Source organism: Gadus chalcogrammus, chromosome 16 (genome assembly GCF_026213295.1).
Source record: "Gadus chalcogrammus isolate NIFS_2021 chromosome 16, NIFS_Gcha_1.0, whole genome shotgun sequence".
Classification (NCBI taxonomy): Eukaryota; Metazoa; Chordata; class Actinopteri; order Gadiformes; family Gadidae; genus Gadus; species Gadus chalcogrammus.
In genome coordinates this window covers 19593614-19615255 of record NC_079427.1, presented here as the reverse complement: position 1 = coordinate 19615255, position 21642 = coordinate 19593614, and the positions used below count along the sequence as shown (strand labels likewise).

Genomic DNA, 21642 nt, shown 5'->3' with positions numbered 1-21642 from the left:
AGATATGCGCTTTGCGGTTGAATGACCTCCACTCTAATGTGACACATGTGAAACACATGTAGCGGTAAGATGGCCAACTTCCGGTTTGGTTACGAATTTTAATTAGCTGTGATTTCAGTTGCAAACGATCAATAGCGTCAGACCAGGGCCCCGTTTCCCGATATCGATGGATCTTCGCTCGTAAGATCATTCTCCCGATGGATCTTTCGAACCATCGATAATTTCTTTGTCGCGTTTCCCGAAACTCCTCTTAACGTGAACGCGCATTCGCTGCACTCACAACGTCGTAGGATTGTAACTGTCTACTGACACGGTGCTGAAATGGGCTCCGTAGGAGGGGGAGACGCAGGAATGTTGCAGGAAAATTGTGTTAAAAAGGGTTAAAATATCTCCCCATCAAGGACAACAGCAGAGTAGCCTACGAAAAAAATGGACTGCAATTATATGAATGCTAAAGACATTAAAACACAATTGATTAGGCTTAAGCCGACATATATCAGTCCTAATCCTGAATGCACTGTGCGTCTCACGGCATTTTCCCCCCTGAAATAATTCCATATGACAAAAAGTTAAAAATAGCTTGTGTGACAACTACATTTGTCTTAATGGCCCAGGGAGGCCATCAGACAGCTGCTTGGGGCGATCAGGCAAGACCTCAGACGTGCTACAAGGAGGAGCTTTGCGCTCACACCGCAAGTGCAGCTCTTGGCCGCCCTCCGATTCTACGCCACAGAGAGCTTCCTGCAGGTGGTAGGAGATGGCCTGTGCAAGGCGTCAGTGTGCAGATCGGTCCAGGCAGTGACATACAGCCTCCTTCGTCTCGTACCGCGACACGTCCGTTTCCACAGCAGAGACGAGATGGGTGCGACCCAAGAGAACTGTCCGGAGTTGTGGATGGAACTTTGATTCCAATTCTCACGCCCCACGTTGATGGACACGTCTACATCTGTCGGAAGGGATATGCCGCTGTCAACTGCCAGGTGGTGTGCGACTATCAGGGCATCATCCTGGATGTCGTAGCGAGATGGCCTGGAAGCACACACGACTCCTTCGTGTTCCGCGGGTCCTCCATCTGACGGCTGGCTGCAGCCTCCAGGGGAGATTGGCGGCTCCTCGGAGACAGTGGCTATCCGCTTAGGCCTCACCTATTCACCCCAGTGGCTAACCCGGGAGACGTCCACGAGGAACAGTACAACGAAGCCCACCGTCTGGCCCGGTGCATTGGCGAGCGCACGATCGGCAGGTGGAAGTTGCGCTTCCGATGCCTCCACAAGTCCGGCGGAGGGTTCCAGTTTGCGCCAGCCAAGTCGTGCACTGATCTGCGTGACAGCAATGTTGCACAACATTGCAGCCACGGCTGGGGTGGCGTTGGGTGAACCGGACGAGGACGAGGACGAGGACAAGGACGAGGACGAGGAAGATCCGTTTTACGCTGCTGGTTTGGAATCACGCCGAAGAGTGATCGCGGCTTTTTTTTAACCCCCCCCCCCCCCTCCCCATGTCACTAAACATCCCCGTCAACGTGACCAATCCCCACCATATCCCAGCCTTTTGCCTGCTCCTTTTGCCTTTATGAGTAGCCTATGGACCCCTGGAGTACTCGTTAGCTACGAGTGCTTTCAAGACGTTCGTTATCAACGATGCTTTCGGGAAACGCGGTGAAAACTCTACGATGCCCTTTCGACGCACTTCACGATCCACTTAGGCTAACAACGCTTTCGGGAAACGAGGCCCTGATCGGACGGGCCGAATCAGGACACGGGCTATTTCCGGCAATCATAAACACTGAGCCACGCCCCTCATTGGCACCGGAACTCTTTGGCTCCTCCTGCAGGTCGAAGTGCATATGACAAGAGACATGACTAATCGGCAACAATATGTCTAAGCACCATACAGAGTGAGGAATAACGCTTTACGGCACGGCCAGGCCAGGGTGTCACACTCTGCAGATCCATTTGTCTGAAAGTAAAGTGTGTACTTTCCAAGGATGAAACGTGCTGATTCTTTGAACCACCAATTATTTGTCATTTATTAATGTGATTAGTCCAAATAAAAAGTGGTGACAAAGTGTCATGTCCTTGTAAAGTTCCCCTATAAAATAAAAAGCAATGCTTTCCATAATGTATTCAATACACATACTTGGAAGACAAGGGAATGCTATGCAGATGATGGCACATTTACAAATTATGCGAAGCTCAATCCCACAACCTCCTTTATTGGTTTTTCCAAAGCAAATCAATATTGCACACAATTGCAAGGAAAATATCAGTAACAAACGGCTATGTACTTGTTTTGCCTGTGTTCTCCCTATATCGGGGTGTATCCTCTTCTGCACTATGTCAAATAAAGTGAGGACTTGTGGCAATGAGGAATATATGAATTGCTATATAAATAAACTTTGAGAGGTACTGTATGATCATGGCTTGTTGGTTGTTGCATGAAATGCTTTGGGTTTGTTCCCTTCGCTAAACCTGTTCGTCGAGAGGAGAGCCAAACGGGTAATAACCAACAGATGGGTGAATGGAAGCGGTGATGGTGATGGAGGGCTGATGTCAGATCTGAGATTAGCATCCTACCCTCTGCATACTGATGCCTGCTGCTTCCAGCACGTCTTGTTTTAGTTCTCAATCTCCTTATACATTCACTCAACACACTGCTGGGCTACAGCGGCTGTGTCCACAGACGTTGTGATGTTATTCATTGTGTTGGTCTGACTCAGGCCAGAGACTTGACTTGTTTAAATTGTGCTTTCTTGCTCGCTTGCCTTTTTTGATCTTTGCAGTTAATGTTATGGTAACCAATGGCTATGCACCCCCCACATTCAAGCCCTATAAACACGCCCACTGGGAATCAGAGAGCAGTTGACAGCTGCAGCAACACTTGGAATAGGTGTCAGGTGGTCCAGAACGACAGGCAGAGAAGAGCTGGTTGAGGCTGCTAGGACAGATGAGCTCCACAACGCTATACTCTCTATCAATAACTCAGACGGTTTCTGCTTCCACTGAAAAAGCTATATTCTTGTTCTGTTATCTGCATGTGTTGCTGGGTGCCATCGGTAAGGAATGGGGTTGGGGCGGGGGGGTTGCATTTGGTCTAATTATGAATATTGTATCTTGTAAGAGTGACATGTTAACACCAAAGACAGAAGGGTTTGCTTTTTAAAAAGCGTTATTTTATTCTATGAATTCACCTTCCAACAAACACAACAAAAATGGCTCACCTCCTCTGCACAAAATCGGAGCAATAACCTTTTTACGTAAAAAAAAGCATTCGCTAATATTAACAATGGCAAGCTTGACAATGATGACAGCGTGGCAATGCTACCCCTGTTTTGTGCTGATTTTCACTGGATTGTAAAGGTCTGATTCACTGTTTGACATTTTCCTTCAAGGTAGCCTACATAAAAGAAACACACGCACGCACAAAAGCAATCAGAAAAACAGTCCCTGTTGCATAAATATTACAACTTTAGCAAGGTGCCTATGAAGACCTTGCGGCTAGATTCTAGGAGGTGTAGGCTACAATGAGCCAATTGTGTCATCACACACGTTGCGACCATTTTTAATTTGGGGCATTTTTGATGATTGGTCATTCTTGCTCTCACTGCTGGCCTCCGGACAGAATCCAGCATGAACAAAATAAAATTGTACACAGGTGCAGGTCATGCGTAAATAACAGAACACACACACAGCTTGACTACACAAAAATACAAAGACTGCGCCCCCCACTGGTGGAGCATGAGGAGTGCGGATGAAAACAAACGCACATCTGTGTCTTTGGCCGACTTTTTTATACCATGTACCTATATACTTTTATACACGTCCTTAGGTTAAATTACACACAGACCAGTGGCAAACTCATTCACAATCATATTGTGCAATATTTTATTAAGTGCTCATCCAAAGCGTTGTACTACTGCTTCTTCACCAAAATAATATTCTCACCATGTCTAAGCTCCACATGTAAAATTGCTCTTTAGAAGACAGCCTAAATATATATTGTGCTCCAGCCATCTATTACATTGCCCATATTTTAATAACGGTAACTTTATATGATCCAACCTACAGTCTAAGTACAAGTGTTCTATTTGTGCAAATCAAAAGAAGAAAAAACACGGCGACATCATCTTTTTTTTCTTCTCCTTATTCTCTCCATTTTTTTTTTTTTTCTTCTGAAACAAATGTTGACATTCAACCACCAGAGTCCGGAAGCTCAGTTCCTGGCCGCTCGGCAAACAAGCCGACGGGGTCTGTGGACATGAATGGCCATCGCTGGATGACAGAGGTGTCAGTCACTGTTAACCAGAGTTACGCACACAAACCGTCATGAAAGCCTCAAAACTCGATAGGGCTCTGTGGACCCCCTGTAAGTGTGTAAGCACAGCTGGTTCTTGGATGGACACACACACACACACACACACACGCACACGCACGCGCACACACAGGATACACCCACTATGGGTGGGTATTCATGATTTTACCGGATCGTGGGGGGTGGTTGTAAACTGATACTGTGTGTGTGTAGACAGAGCAGGCCATGTAGGCCCACTTTCAACCTGTGGCCCCATGGGAAGGGTCTGATTCTGCAGGAGAGGGATGGGGAAGCAGGCTTGGGACTATTAGGGACAGCGATGGCATTGCTGCGAACATTGATCGGCCCAATCCCAAAGTGAGCCCTAAGGACTAAGGACTCACAGACTTAATTGATCTCAGGTGCTAAGTGAGTGGGTGCATGAGGCCACATGGGCTCAGACAGGTATATATGGGATTGGGACAGCACTTCATGAGAGCACATGTTACCTTGGCAATGTTTAATGACAAAGATGCTGCTGACACTTGCCGGTTTGGTAATTCTCACTTTTAGTTATTTTTTAAATGCAATGAAAACAATCAGCTGCAGCAATTTATTGATATTAGAAAATATAATTTTTACTTTTGAATACTTCAGTCTAAGGATGTATTGAATTAGGTGTTTATTGGCCTACACATACTAATCATAAGTCAGAACTGGCTACATATGGCTGAATTATAAAAGGAACAATCAGTAATATGAAGAGCCGTTTCGGAGCCAAGAGAGCCGGCTCTTGTTGATGAGCTGATCCAAATGATCCGACTCACAAAAAAAAGGCCGAAATTCCCGTCTGGTCGCACATTGACAGTAGTCGTCATGTTGTTACATTCCTAATTACCGGATTTCCCTATGGTCTCCGTGGGAACTGTGGGTAATTCCCTTATGTGAAGTCTGCATTTCGCGAGCACGCGCAACAAAGTCTGTGAGTCCGGACATTGGGATTGGGCCGTATTCATTCACGTAGGCTATCCTTTCACTTCATTCTATCTTTATTTAATTCTACATTGACTTTTTTACCTTTTTATATGACTCGTGTCTGTGTTTATTCTTTGTTTTTGCACCGTTTAGTTTGTTTCGTGAAGCACCATATTTGTATTGAAAAGTGAAATACAGAAGATCATCCATCATCTTGTTATGATTAAACACCTAAAGCCATTGGTTCTCTTGTGTGTTTGCTAGTGTCTGTCTGCTAGTGTCTGTTTAAATTCAAGTCTATCTTCAAATAACTGAACCGTTCCAAGGGCTCCCAAGTCCTCAGTGATCCTAACGTATTCAGTGCACTGCAGAAACCTGCATCAATCCTGGAACTGAAGTAGTTGGAGCTTTCCTAATTTTAAGAGAAACGCTGGGAAGTCTTACAAATATAACCCATACAAAAACTGGATTAAATAGTTCATTAATATACTTTGCGTGTTGCTGTAATCAGGACGGAGGACAATAGCTTTTTAGACCATAATTCTTATTTTGATAAACTTTGGAGGCATTCAATTAAAATGTCCTCAGGCTGTGGGCTTACATTAACGAAAAGTTGATGGCTTATTGATATAAATTCCTGTTGTTTCATCCGTCCCTTCAAAGACAATATTCTCCTAGCATTACAGCAGAAGTAACTTTTGAATGTATTCATCATGGTTTCCATTACCTCAGTGACTGAGACAGGCGTTTCAGTCATAAATCATAGTTTGGAGGCTAATCAATATTGTATTATTTCTCTTAGTCGCAGCAGCGCTCCAGTCCAAGATAAACATTACCATAGTCACGTGCTGCTGCAGGCCTTTAATCATAAAGGCCAGCCTTGAGGCCATAAGTCATTCTGAGACTCCAGAGCAGAAACCGCTGGCAGCCCAACGGAATAAAATCGAGCGAGACTCGTTGAATTGCGCTTTCCTTAAAGGAACAACTGCTCAACACTTTGTTTCCTTCCAACGCCAACTCTACTGTCTGGTCCTGCAGCATGCGTCACCATGCCTGACCCCAATTATAATAACCAAACGCCACACCCAAAAGAAAATAATCAGCTGTCATTCAAGCCGCTGCTCCCAAACCTTGCCTTCCGTCGCCTGCTGTCTCCGTAGAACCTGTGTCCATACCCCTCCCACTCAGGCTGCCACCAGCCATCAGCCCTCATTTTTCCATGAGCGACAGCTGAATTATCCTCTGAAGCTCCTCCTCCTCTTGCCGCCTGCGGTGCTCCGCCGCATCCTGCTCCCTCGCCGAGATCTCCATGGCGATGCGCAGCTGCTCGTTGTAGCTGCAGTTGTTTGGCGGCTTCTTGGTGGGGGTGGAGCAAAGGCTGGTCGGTGGGCGGGGCTTGTGCTGGGGGGTCCTATTGGAGGGAGAGGAGAAGCTGGTTGCGAGGTCTGGTGTGTGACGTGAATACTATATCATACTAAATGTATTATAGGGCTTGTAAATCATCATGTCACATTGCAATGACCGCCTCCATTTCGGAAGTATACGAGCATAGGAATATTATTGGTAGTAATGGTGTTTTGGTCATTGTTTAGTTATTTATCAGGGCAGTTATTGGTCATTATAGGAGGACGTGGTGTTTGAACTGCCACCATATTTCTCATGCGAGACATAACCTAGGTTATAGTGTATAATGATTATTTAGGAGTTTAAAGTAGTACAACTCTCATCACAAAATGGAGTATTGTAAACTCAGAAAATGCACAAGCCCTATTTGTGTATGCGCAGCATACACAAAGAGAGCCAACCTGTCGGTGCCGTAGTTCAATTTGACATTTCACACAACGATTAAACGGAAGAAGACGTAGAAGATGAACAGAGGGGGAGAGAGAGGTGGGAGAGGAAATCAGACGGAAGAGCGAGAAAACGCAGGAGTGTGGTATTAAACGGGAAGCATGACACTCATGTCCTCCAGCCGACACACACAGACATGCACGCGCGCGCGCGCACACACACACATACACACACACACACACACACACACACACACACACACACACACACACACACACACACACACACACACACACACACACATAGAAAAGAATGGCAGGATGGGTAGAAGAGGGCAGAGAGAAGGAGAGGAGGATATGAGTCACCGATGGAACAAAATAATCACAGGATAGAACCAAAACAATGACGGAGAGCCGGACCAGAGGACCAGCAGCAGTCATAATTACTAGTCTCTGTGTGTGTGCTTGTGAGTTTGTGCACAAAAGTCAGGGATTGCTTTTATCTTCTTTTGAACGCTATTGTTGTGCATAGTGCTCTATGTTGAGGCACAATAATTCATTGGAAAATGTTGGGTATAATTCCGCTGCTTTTAAAGAAACCAATTTTAGTTCTGTGGTCAAAAGAAGTGCTGATGCTCGGCAGGAATGATGTGTGTGTCTGTATAATTCAAATGGCAGGAATTCGAATCGGGAGGACAGGATGCCCATACAAAATGTCTGAATATCGGAAAGGTATACATTAAAAATAATGAAATATCATCTAAGCAGTCTAAACTAAACAAAAAAAAAGTGTAGATACAACTTCACTAGCTGACCTCTCCAGACGGCTGGGATCACAGGACAGGGGGTGGGCTCCCGGCTTGCTATTGGTCAGAGCTTCCCAGATGGTCACCTACACAGGAACAGGAAGCAGAAAGAAAAATAGAGCGCTGTTCAAACAAGAACATCCTGTGTGTGTGTACAGTCCATGGGACAGAGTGAAGTCTTAATTTACACTGTGAGTTCTGAGTAGGCTAAGTGATTCTGTCATGAATTATGTATGACGAGAGAGTACCCCTTTGATATTATTCACAGAGACACAATTAAAATGGGAGTTTAGGCCTTCTCAAACAGAGTGCACTCTGTCTCTGCTCTATAAAAATGCCCACATCCTCTAACTGCACAAAATGCATAAAAACAACATAAATACACTCTGGCTACATTCTCTTTTCAAATTAAGATTGCACCATTTTACAACTGTCGCAGTTCTACAACTGCATAATAACTGCAACATGCAAAACAGTAAGCAGTTTTTTCAATGTTCTCTACTGAAGAAACTCCTTTTTGATATAGATTTTTGTATTGGACAGTATGTTTTGTGCTTTTTTGAGTCTTTTTTGAGGAAAGTAAAATATCATATTATATCCGTATGCGGTTATTTATGCTTTAAAACTTCAAAGAATCCTATGTGAAGGGTGTTTCCCTCAGCAGTACAGTAGTAAGTCTGGTGGTATATTAATAAACCATGAATTAACATTAACAACTAATTTGGTGATAAGCATTATTATAAAGCATTAGCATAGTTGAAAGGGCTAGTGGGGTAAGGTTAACCCTAACCCCAAACCCTGTTAAACAATGTAAGAAGGTATAAACATCTTTATAAACATAAACCTAATAAATCAGAGATTACTAGAGCATTAGTCAACGTAATCAAAAGTTGGTAATGCTGATCACCGCATTAATACATCTTTGACGTTTTTCCCCTCATTGTACAGTGTTGCAAATAACTCTTCCTCCATTATCATCAACCTTTGTTTGTGTGCGTGCGTGCGTGCGTGTGTGCACGTGCGTGCCTGTGGGCGTGCGTGTGTGCGCGTGTGTGTGTGCGTGTGGGCATGCGCGTGCGTGCGTGTGCGTGCGCGTGTGCGCGTGTGGGCGTGTGGGCGTGCGTGCGTGCGGGCGTGCGTGCGTTACCTGGTCGTACTCGGTGCCCACCTCCAGCAGGCTCTGCTGGATGGCGAACTGCAGCAGGTCCTCGTCCTCCTCCTCTCGCATGCTGTCTCTCTGCTTCCCCCCCAGCATGCTGTAGCCAGCCGGGGGGTCGAACACACACGGGGGGATCTCCCCGACACGGCACGACACTGCGGAGGGAAACAACACGCACAGGCATCAGGAGATATGCAGAGAGAGAGAGAGAGAGAGGGAGCTGTGATTGGGTGTGGAGTGTTGTTATGGATGTCCCAGGGCGGGGAGGATGTTTTTTTGTTTTGTGGTAAAATGCGGCAGCACTGTTGTGGAAGGGTTTTAGAATGGGGGCGAACTGGGATGATGCAGGTATTTTTAGTATTGATTAAATAGACATAAATGATACTTATAAAATACTTAATCATCAATCTTCAAAGTGTGATTCCCTCAAATGACATATATGTTTACCTGCAGTTGATGCATTAGAGTACTACTGTAGTCTAGATTATGCCAAATTCCATTCAGGACTTCCAGAAAGGTTTCCTCTGAAAAGAGGCACTATACATATGTTTCAGGATAAATCTGATATCCTTGTTGAATACTGGAAAGTAACCTAAGTTATGTTTGGCCGACCACCTGGTTAGGGGACGCGGGTACACCTGAGCAGCCCTTCTCAGGGTTTGGATATTCCATTTTTTTTCCTATTTCAGGCTTTCTCTCTCACGGACGGATGAGTGCGCCAGGTTTTAGAACCCATTTGCTGCCTTTAGTTTGATCTGTGTTGTCCCAGGAAGTAACCTTATTTTCATTTGAGTAACAATATGATATGATATATAATGCTGTGTGAGTCTCACTGGTGGAGCTGGAGCTGGAGACGCTGGAGGAGTCGCTGCCCGGTGACGGGGTGTCGACGCTGGGGGGGTCCCTCTGCCCGTCCCCCTCCACCGGCTCTCCCCCGGGCTCCCCGTGGACCCCCGGCCCCCCCTCCTCACAGCCGTTGAGGTTGCTGAAGGTGATCCTGGCGTTCAGGATGTGGTAGATGGGGATCTCTGTAGCGAGTTCAGAGAATGCAAAGCACTGTTCAAACTACACTAGCGTGACCATGCACCACACACACAACACACAAACAACTCTCCTTGTTTTCTCATGCATGTCACTGTAATCACACAAATGTTGAAGCCTGCATCCCGTGCTGCAAACTATGAGCCTGGTATGAAACATAAATTATATAATTTGTTCCAGTGGGTGCAAGGTTTGTGAGGCTTGTGTGCAGAACGGCATGGGATTCGAATAATGCAGTTCATCCATATTTTAGGTCCACATAACCCTAAGGTTCCCCGTTCAGTCTTCTCCCCATCTTGACCTAGTTTCCTTCTGATTAGTCGTGTAACATCACGGTTTCTATCACAGATCCCCCAATCCCTCACTTCGGCCGTCCAGGGACGATTTCACTAATCGACCTGCTGCTCTATATTTGGTTCATCCATCCTTCAGCAGAAAGGGTGTCACACATCCTTGTGGGGTCTTCACCTCTCACCTATCTTGACGGGGAAGCCCGGAGGCAGGCGCAGGGTGATGAAGTCACGCAGCTTGGCGAACAGGGCGTTGGAGATGGCCATGAGGTCGATGATGGGCGCCACCTGATCCGCCAGAGACAGAGGATGGGACTCGCAGAGCCACAGCTTAGCTTTGAACCTGCAGAGACACCGACACACACACACACACACACACACACACACACACACACACACACACACACACACACACACACACACACACACACACACACACACACACACACACACACACACACACACACACACGAACATAATAAGGCATTTGACGTACATAAAGTACAACGGCAGAACGTTAACACATGAATGAGATAGGAGACGTTAAAAGTATAGTTTTTCGCTGCTGTGGTTATCTCTTTAATTAATTTTATTTGTTCTTCAGCCAAAAGACATTAATGAATTGGTTCAAGGCTGATGGGTCCATCTGCTAACAATAGGTTCACAAGCTGCTGCAGAGTCTAGTTTAAGCCATGCCAGTGTGCTGGCGTTTGATTGGGTGTAGTTAAACCCCCTCATGGCAGACTTTATCTCCAGAATGCCCTGCCACCATGCACCGCAGGAGTCTGTTGTCTATCGAGTCTTTTTAAAAGTACAGAATACACTGGTTAAGAACAGTGCGAAATCTAAACTGGGTTGGCTCCAAGAACAAATACTCTTCTATGTGTAGACGCTCCAACAAGGAGCTGGTGTTGTTTACCCTCTATGGATTGATCCCTTGGTCCTTGTCATGAATGAGAGTCCATACTCAGACCCGTGGAGGGGAACATATTCAACTTGCTATTTTAAGAAACCAATAAGCCAGATATCATTATTATTATTACTCCTGGGTTTTCTCTTCAATCTGACTCATTTTCTTTTATCACCGCCTCCGCATGGTGCTTTAGTGTCCTTTTATTCATGAATCGAGCTATCAAGAAGTATGAGTCATCGAGCGATAGTTCATTTGGAGATTTCTCTTTCAGATTCCTCTGCAGCTGCTCTGAGTGCGTGTCTGTGGGTGCGTGTGTGAGTGTGTGTGTGTGAGTGCGTGTGTGTGGGTGCGTGCTTGCATTCATGCCTCTCTGTTTATTTGTGTTTTCGAAGCATCTCTGCATCAACCTTTCTGCCGCACTTCTCTTCACCCTGAACCGTTCTCTTTTCCGCTATGCATTCTCCTGCCCTTGACAGTGAGTGTGTGTGTGTGTGTGTGTGTGTGTGTGTGTGTGTGTGTGTGTGTGTGTGTGTGTGTGTGTGTGTGTGTGTGTGTGTGTGTGTGTGTGTGTGTGTGTGTGTGAGAGAGAGCGTGTTTGTGTGTTTGTGTGTGTTCTGGGAGTGTGTGTGTGTCTGTTTCTATGTGTGTGTGTGTGTGTGTGTGTGTGTGTGTGTGTGTGTGTGTGTGTGTGTGTGTGTGTGTGTGTGTGTGTGTTTGTGCGTGTGTGTGTGTGTGTGTGTGTGTTTTTTCGGGTGAGTGTGAGTGGGTGTGTGAGTGTATAATACAACGTGCGTGCTGTTTACACGGGGTCACCTCTGTGTCTTGGTGGTGAGCTGGCAGGGGTGGCCGATGTCCCTGGGCTCCAGTGACAGGCTGGGGTTGAAGTACTCCTCTGCCGTCAGAGCCGCGGGGTTGGTTACGGCCGGACACGACATGTGGGTCACCAGGGCCTGCAATACCCAAGGGAGGGGGGATAGTGAAGGGTAGGTGGAAGGGTGAATCGTGGGGCTTGGGTGGTGGAGGAAAGCCAGAGAGTGCGAATGAAGCGTAAGCGTGAATATCATACTGTGAATATCAAGCCGCGGACATCAAACAGCAGGGAGTGATTAAATGTAAAGGTCACCTCCCAGGCAGGCTGCTGCTGTAACCTATGCTGCCCTCTGAGAGCGTGCCGACTCAACGGCTAGCACTTGTTGATCTTTAGACCTAGGTAATGTGTGCATTTATACACACACACCTATAGGATTAAAATGTCTTGTCTGGAACACAGCGATCAATATTATACAATATGCGCGAGAAGTTGGAAACGATCCGGCCTGAAAATAAAGGAACCAATGAATTCAGTTCAGTCTTGAACTGCTGGAGGTCCCTTAAAGATATATATAGCTGTATTCAAACCTAGGCCAACTTCCTCACAGTTTGAGATAGTAATCCCTATTAAGCCAAAGCGAGCCCACTGCTGGAAGTAATAAACCTAGCTAACTGCCCCAAAGTGAGCTCAGGTCAGTGCCACCACTGCTGGAGGGAGTAGACCGTTGCTTGGTAGTGGACCTTTGACAAGCTGTTTCCTCAGACCATATTGGGTACCGGATGGGATTCGAAACCATTGGCCAGGCAGGCCTGTTCTCTACTCGCAGAGCTGGCGACGGACATCGTTACATGTTTTAGTTGTTTTGTCGTTTACTCTAAGGTAAGCCTTTTTTCAGACAATGCCTTTTTTGGAACATTGAGATAATAACATTGACAGGTGTAGGGTGAGGTACGGAGCGGAATTTAACCATAAACCTCTGGAATAGACACCATATGCTCGAACTAATGAGCCATTGGGCGGTCAGAAAGATTAGGGGAAATCAGTCCATGTTTGAGAAGTTGGCGTTTTCTCCACACTAAGTCGTTTCTTTTCATTTTCTCTGGCTCTCACACTGTCTGGTTTGAGTGGATTAAATCGGGTCCATGTAGGATCAAATGTAATAAATGATTTATTTTTTTGAAACGTAAAATGGGGTGCCGATTTGAACATTGCAGATTTCGTTGGGGAGCTATGGCTATTTCCATTTAATGCAGTCGTGTGCTGAAAAGCATTTTTGGCTGCAGCAGCAGATTTCAGAAATCTTTTGATAACTTGTACTAATTAGGCTCCAGATTATCCAACAAAGCTAGATTTATGTAAAATTGTCAAATGCCAAAAATAAGCTGCGGTAATTGGAATACATTAAAAACAATTGGCCTGTGGGATATTGGGCTAAAGGAGACCTACAATACTGTATGATATAAAATGTTTGCCTTTAGATGATAGTCTGTAGGGTATGGCTGCATTAAAGGTACACTATTTGTCAGATGAATGAAGCACCCCCGATGGCCCGATTATTATTATCCTGATTAATCTGGATGATGACTGGCTAAAGCTAACAACAATTTTGGCTCCTCGAAGCTCATTGAACACATTTTAGGGCTGTCTTTTTGGGGCAAGCGGCATCTTCTCACGTGACCAATTAGATCCTTGACCCTCAACCGTCCCAAAATAGGTTCCGCTTAAACTGAAGATTCGGGCTAGCAACTGTGGCCATTTTAGTGAATAGGAGCATTATAGTGGCCCCAGCGGGACGTTGTGGCTCATCTCCTGTCCCCTCTTGAGAAGGCTTAGACATGGTACCTGAATGTGGTGTGAATAGGATGTTCAGGTTGTAAGTCTGCTTCTGTCAAAGTGGCGTTCGCGAACATTACATTTGAGTCCCTGGAGGCCATACCGTTTAGGGTTTCAGAACAGTTTTTATGTTGTTCATTCTGAGGGAGATCGGGACTGAATTAGAGTTGGATTGGTGCGAATTGGGCAATTGGCTTGGGAGGAGATGGGAAAGGCACCTTGATGCTTAGAGCAAAGCCTGGCATATCTTAGGCCCTAATAAGAATATATAGGCCTATATATTAGTGCTGTTAAGCAATTCAAATAATTAATCGCGATTAATCGCATTAATGTCATAGTTAACTCACAATTAATCACGAGCAATCGCGATTAATCACAAATGTTTTTTCTATGCTAAATATCCCTTGATTTCTTTGTCCCATTAATTGTTCTCATTTGAATGCTCTTATCAACATGGAGAAGTGCATCGGCTTGCCTTGTGCAAATGTTTTTTTATTGATAACAACATTGGCATCCTTTTTTTAATAAAATAATTGCGTTAATCGCGCGATAAAAGCCTATGTATATATATATATATATATGTATATATATATATATGTTGTTATGTTGCAACTATCACCTATTGGTTGGGACTTTAGCCCTAGGTAGAGATTAGTAGAATAGTCCTATTTTTAGATTGGGCTGTTTGGGACTGCTGTCGGCAAATCTGGACAATTTGGAAAAAGTGTGCCAGGGGAACATGCCAAATAAGCGAATTTGGCAGCATAATAAAAAAAAATCAGCAATAACAATAGGTTGCGTGCACCATCGGTGCTTGACGCCTCAAAATCCGCAATATAAAAGGTGCCAATAGGTGAAACTGAAAAATAACTTAGGGGCCTTGCATTTTTTGTGCTTAAACCTAATAATAATCAAGTAATTTCATCCAATGAATAGGGTTACACTGTAATGCGATGCTTGTGATATTGATACAATGCAACATCAACAGCTCAAACAACTAGATCACATTCTTTTTTGGTGTTTGTTAATGAATCAAGTTAGGTTTGCATTGAAAACGTGCATGGTGTACTAACCCCATTGTTTGGTCCAACGTGTTGCTCAGCAATACCTAAGAAGTTCTGCAGGGGTGTCTTCCCTGAGGAAAAGAAACACACAAATGCACACAGACACAACGATGTTTAGAGAGAACTACATTATAAATGATCCATTCATATATGCATGCTTCATAGGGATCTCACTATCCAATGTACGTAATGAAGCTAACGGCATTTATCAGATATTGAAAACCACAGCATGAGTTTCACTGCAACTAAAGCAACTTTCAAATAGATTAATTTTACTATTTTGAAGATAACCCAGTTGCAGTTGTAGAGCAGAACAGGACTGAGGGGCCTCAGGACGCTAGTCTACCAGATATGAGCTGGTCTGCAGTCAGATGTTAGATATTCATCTAAAGAGCTCTCATCTGGGTGAAGGGGGTGTTTCACTCTCTTTCCCCTCATATTTGTTTGGACCTATCATGTTCTGGAGGCTGGGATCTGTAATGGTGGACACAAACACAACCAGCAGCAGTAAACTGCAAAGTGTCTGTGAAGGTTCCAAATCAATCTGTGTCAGTCTAGCCGCTGTTGAAAAACACTCGCCTTCTGAAAGCTTTATTCCCCCCCTTCCTCGCGCAAATTGTTTTTCTTCAGTAAAGTATCTCAGTGACGAAACAGGGAACAAGGAGGCCTGCTTTGGTTTTTTGTTTCTGGCCCAGGCTCCGTGCCGTATCCCACCAGAAGTCCTGCCACAACATAGTCGGACTGCTGGATCCCAGATCACCGCGACCCTCACCCCCGCCGCCCCCCAAGAGGGCCCTGTGAGGCCTGATGCTGGTTGACAGCAGCAGCCCGGGGACGGGGAGAGGCAGGAGCCCCACTAATGGGTTCTGATTGATCTGAAGCAGAGAAGGAGCCACCTCCTCCACCGCTACTGGATGAGTGGGAGTGGGTCGGCCGCCTGCCACATTTATATTCATCAGGTCGTTTTAGAGGAAGCGCTCCAAATTTATTTCAGTTTGTTGGTCTCATTTGGTGTTGATGGTTTTATTATAAAGCTTTGTAATTGGGAATTCAATTTATTTCTAGCGTGACGTGGAAGTGTTGACAGTGGAGGGGAACGGTCATCGGGGAAGTGACGTGACGTAATGGTGTCAACTGAAGTGCAGCAGACTAGTGCTGAGAATGTGTCCTGCAAACCTTTGGTCTTGGTCTTATTCTGGTCCGACAGGTGGTCAGTTCTGGTCCTGGTTATTAGCTCCACGTTGGACGCTCCAAACACCTTGGGAGAATGAAAAAAAATGGATTTCAAATTAAGACCATTAAAAAATGAATGAAAATCAAATAAAACGATTACCCAGCAGCATTGTTTAATATTCTATTCTGATTGGTCAACGATAGGATGTGTAGTACCTTTCGATAATGGCACACTCCTTGTCTTTTAAACGTTTCACATCAATGCTACACACACTAACAACAGCTATCAAATACGACTCGAACAGATGTTCTTTTGACAACACAAATGCCATATGCTCAAAGCGCAGTGGAATAATATAGATAAAAGGAACTTAAATCATAACTGTTGGTAACAGTAGGATAAGCCCAGTAAACCTCTCCGGAGTGTGACCTTATTGAGAATGATGTACTTAATGGTAAGCATCACCACCCGGCCCGAAATGAGTTTCCAATCTCGGGACGCCCCTTCATAAGCGTTAATTCCTTACATTAAAGAAACCTCATACTGTATTTTGGTGCCTAGATCAAAACCACACTTTATTATATTCAAACAATTCGATTTCCAGTCAAGTCAATTGGGTTTATTGGTTTAAACCCAATTATATTCAAGATACTTCTTCATTGCAGCCTTCACTTTGGTTCACCTTCTCCCGGACACAACTTAATCAACCCGGTGATTCTAAATGGGAATCAATTTGAACTGTGAAGCAAAAGGTGAGGGATCTAATTCTGAACTCAATGTATGCCACCACGGGATGAGATTTCATTAGCATAAATCTGTGATGGATTATTCAGTAGATTGAGTCAAGTAGTATTGAAAGTGTCACTCCGAACTATGTGTGGACCACCAAAGAGAGCTGAAAGTAGAAGTGAAACGGGTTTGAATAATTTTAAGGGAATATATGACAATAAAGACATTAAACTTTTTGAATTGCCAAAGTCCCCTCCTAGCTGTGTCCTCCAGAGAGCTGTCTGTTTATATGTGTAACTGTAAATCAATGATGCGGGAAATGGCTTCATCTCCCACGACCCTGTCTGTTCGACCGGAGTGGCTGTCGCCAGTGCTCTTAAAGCCTCCTGTGACACATTGTCCAGGGCGACCAACGCCATGCTCCCCCACCCATTCCCCGGAAAGAGGCTCATCTTTTAGGAAGAAAAGCAGGAGCAGCCCGGGCGCTATTAAAATCAAAGTGTGTCTGCAAAGAGATAGCGCCTAGCTGCTCGCCAACTTTGACACCTTCAAAATAGAAAGTGTTCATACATTTCGATTGGGGTTTGGAGACTTTCCATCACTCAGATTGTTGAAACACCCAATCACACCCGTTCTGGAGTTGTGCTAGGAAGCACCGCACTGCACAGACATGCCAGAAGTATGATTTTACTCGTTGAGATTAACCATAGGGCTTTTAGTGCCTCCCTTCTCTTCGGCATTGTTAATAATGATGAACCAGATGGTCATTTTGATTAAGAGAACAGTTTTAAATGGAAATTTGGTAAACACACGGAGTGTCCAACAAAACAAAAGAACACTAGAGCTTTAACTGGACATTAGGTTAAAGACAGAATGTCAAACAAAACAAAAGAACACTACAGTTTTAACTGGACATAAGGCTAAAGATAGAGTGTCTAACGAAACAAAACAATATTAGAGCTTTAACTGGACTTTAGGTTTATAATACAGTGTTATAGCGACAGTGTGTCACATGACCTAGCTAGGACCGGTGATGACATCAGTAGGGATAACCTGCGCACTGTGAGTCATCATGGCGCACCTTGGTTTCATATCCGTTCACCAGCTCTGTCTTCTCACTCCTCCAGCCCAGGATGCCCGTCTTGTTCCTACCACGAAAAAACAAAAACAAACCTCAACTCAGCATCAACTCTTTTCAAATCACATTAATATCCTCATCATTCCGACCACCACACACTGGGCCACGGACCCGGATGACAACGTGTATAACGCGTCAAAACATCAGTGAAACAGAGAGCTGCCGGGCCGCAGCGACGCGCCATGGCCGTTATTAAAAACACACTGATGTCAATAAATGATCCGATGGCCCCTCCCCCTTTTCCCTACCCCTTCTCCTCCTCATTCATGATAGAGTGGACTTTCTGCTCAGACAGCGATTGCTTCGCGATTTGCCCTGCCTCTGCCCCGCTGGTGTTCAGTGAGGATGAACAGTTCAATCTACGATTAAGTAGGCGCCGCGCTAGGCTACGGCAAGGGCTACATCACGGACTACACCGTCCACCGCTGTCAGGTCAAACACACGTCTTCAACTCTCTAGTCTGTGTCCACAAGCAAACGCTTTTCCGTTTTCATTCCTTTCCTTTTGCTCTTGACGTTGAACGTCAATCTTTCTTTTTAGCAACAGCAGCAGCGGCCGACATTGATCTGAGAACACGAGTTTCACAGATCACTCACCGCTGCTTCGACCACACGGGGCCTCCTTGCTCCACTACATCGTACGGTATTACTTTTCTTTTGCGACGTGTCTGCAGAAGTGCTGAGCAAGGGACAATGAGCAGAGGTGACACCTTGGAGGTGTTGTATGAGAGAATGAGAGAGAGAGAGAGAGAGAGAGAGAGAGAGAGAGAGAGAGAGAGAGAGAGAGAGAGAGAGAGAGAGAGAGAGAGAGAGAGAGAGAGAGAGAGAGGGGGAGAGAGAGAGAGAGGGAGAGAGGGAGAGGGAGAGGGAGGGAGGGAGAGGGAGATAGAGAGAGAGAGAGAGAGAGAGAGAGAGAGAGAGAGAGAGAGGGAGAGAGAGAGCGTGAGAGAGCGTGAGAGCGTGTGAGTGAGAGAGAGAGAGCATGTGAGAGAGAGGAATAGGGAGAGAGAGAGATAGGGAGAGAGAGAGGGGGAGAGAGAAGGATAGGGAGAGAGAGAGGGGGAGAGATGTGACTGAAAGATGGTTACTCAGTTTCCCAAAGAAGGGCTCCCTCTCCCTCCCTCTCTCTTGCTCTCTCTCTATCTTCAGTTTTTACCATCCCCACGTCCTGTCTTTTTCTCTCTTTCATCGATCCATCATGTTCCTCGGTATAACCTTAGCTTTCACCCTCTCTTGCTCCGCATATACACAGACACAAAAACACACACATATACACACTAACACATACACGCTCACACCCCATTCTATTGGGGATTCACCTCATCTTGGTCTTTTGTGTGCCAAGCTCTCTTTCCAGATAGAGTCCTTCCATCAAATACTTTTCTTTCACTCTCCCACCCACCCTCTCTTTCTCTCTCTCCCTCTCTCTCCCTCTCTCTATCTCTTGCGCCACAGCCCATTGCTCTACCTGTTATCAATCACTCAACGGCTAAAAGCCATTTGTCTGTGCACACCTATCTCACTCTCTGTCTGTATCGCTTGACACCACTGTAAGCAGTGTTCACTCACTCTCTCTTTCTCTTGCTCTCACTCTCTTTCACCCAACGCCCACGACCAGTTTTATTTTCGGTTGCTGTCTTCTTGGCTTGTCTCTTTCTCCTTCTCAAAAGACAGTGTTGTTTATCCACTTGAAGGATTACGGTGTCGAGCTAATGGATGGGTTGCTCTCACAATCTATAACAAACTCCACCATCTTGATGCCTAGACTATTCTTTCTTTTTGAGCATTTTTCTTTACTTTACTTTTCTGCATTCTCACGCTCTCACCCTAGAGTAGAGAGAGTTTACGGGTTTGTGTTGGACACAAAACCAACATCGAGACCTAAAGTCTTCCAACCTTCCCCTTGCCTTGCCTGAACATTCACACTACATTGAGTTTGCCACTGCATTCGTATGAGCCGCCGGGCTCCCTCCATCCAAAGTAAATTCAACGCTGGCCTTTAAGAAGCACCCGTTACATCAGCGTGGCTCTGACCTCTCGAAGGCGATGTTGCGCGTGTCCAGCTGGGTGGTGACCACGGGAGCGGACAGCCTGGCAGCTACCTGCTCCTCGCTGGGCTGCAGTGCCCCCAGCAACCCGAGGCCGCTGGCGGTACTGCAGCCTGTCCCCCTGGAGCCGTTGGCGCCCACGCCGATGTTTAAGTTTCCGGTGGTGGGGTTAGGGGCCGTGACCGGGGTTGGCGCGGCCAGGGAGGAAAGGGAGAGGGTCTCACTGAACACCAGCTGTCTGTCATGGTCCACCTCCATCACCTCCGCCTTGGAGTCTGGAGTGAACGAGAGGAGAGAGATGGGGGAAACAGGGTAGGACGGTGGAGGGATGAGAGAGAGGGACAGGGTAGGAGGGTGGAGGGATGAGAGAGACAGACAGGGTAGGAGGGTGGAGGGATGAGAGAGAGGGACAGGGTAGGAGGGTGGAGGGATGAGAGAGAGGGACAGGGTAGGAGGGTGTATGGTCGAGAGAGAGAGAGAGAGACAGGGAAGAAGGGTGGAGGGACGAGAGAGAGAGAGGAAGACGGGTAGGAGGTGGGGAGGGATGAGAGACAAAGACAGGGTGGGGAGGGATCGGGAGAGGGGTAAACAGAGACATTGAGGTGTGAGTATATTGGTGAGCCCATAAGCCAAAAAGGCAATATAATATGAAAGAAAGAAAGAAAGAAAGAGACAAAAAGACAACAAAGAAAGTAAGTAAGTTGCAGACAAAAACATGAGCTGAGTAAACTAGCCTCCATCCGGCCCTCTGGAATTCTCCTCACCACACACACACACACACACACACACACACACACACACACACACACACACACACACACACACACACACACACACACACACACACACACACACACACACACACACACACACACAATCATACAGACCACACACACACACACACACACTTAAGGGGGTGGATAGCAGATCACTTGGGGGATATGGGCTTGGGGGTCTAGCCTGTGACTGACAGCAGACAGATAGAAGACAGACACATCTGAACCTCAAGAGAGAGGGGGGGGCGTTTGTTATAGAATATAAATATGGAGAGAATTATGGAAGAGATGGGGGGTGGGTGTTAATAGAGGATAATGAGAGACAGTCAGAGAATCAAAAGCGGAAAATTGTGCAATTGTGGCAAAGTAACTTGAGGAAAATTATATTAATGAGAGAGAGAGAGAGAGAGAGAGAGAGAGAGAGAGAGAGAGAGAGAGAGAGAGAGAGAGAGAGAGAGAGTAAGAGAGAGAGAGAGAGAGAGAGAGAGAGAGAGAGAGAGAGAGAGAGAGAGCAGATGAGAGCAGATGATATCATGCTGGAAAGTACTGGAAAGACAATTTTCTTTGTCAGCCGCAGGGCCCAAGAGAAGAGAGAAAGGAAGGACGGACATTCAGATTTTGAAAAGGGAGAGGCCCTCTGACAGAAAAAGAAAACATGGAGTACCACTCCAACTCACACACACACACACACACACACACACACACACACACACACACACACACACACACACACACACACACGCACACACACACACACACACACACACACACACACACACACACAATATCTGCCTTCGTGTCTCCAT

At 45.8% G+C, this 21642-nt stretch overlaps 1 protein-coding gene across 1 annotated transcript in view; it reads right to left on the bottom strand.

The window, feature by feature from the left end:
- Window positions 1-6390: 6390 nt before the first annotated feature.
- The window catches only part of ankrd13b (ankyrin repeat domain 13B), a 32436-nt gene continuing 17184 nt past the window's right edge, over window positions 6391-21642 (bottom strand). Inside the window, exons 6-15 of the mRNA XM_056612339.1 lie at window positions 20047-20335; window positions 17957-18023; window positions 16149-16230; window positions 14982-15043; window positions 12078-12214; window positions 10537-10694; window positions 9854-10048; window positions 9009-9175; window positions 7871-7947; window positions 6391-6676 (exon numbers count right to left, since the gene is read on the bottom strand). Of these exons, the coding sequence (XP_056468314.1) occupies window positions 6475-6676; window positions 7871-7947; window positions 9009-9175; window positions 9854-10048; window positions 10537-10694; window positions 12078-12214; window positions 14982-15043; window positions 16149-16230; window positions 17957-18023; window positions 20047-20335 (1436 nt within the window). The 3' untranslated portion in view covers window positions 6391-6474. The remainder of the gene's footprint in view (window positions 6677-7870; window positions 7948-9008; window positions 9176-9853; window positions 10049-10536; window positions 10695-12077; window positions 12215-14981; window positions 15044-16148; window positions 16231-17956; window positions 18024-20046; window positions 20336-21642) is intronic.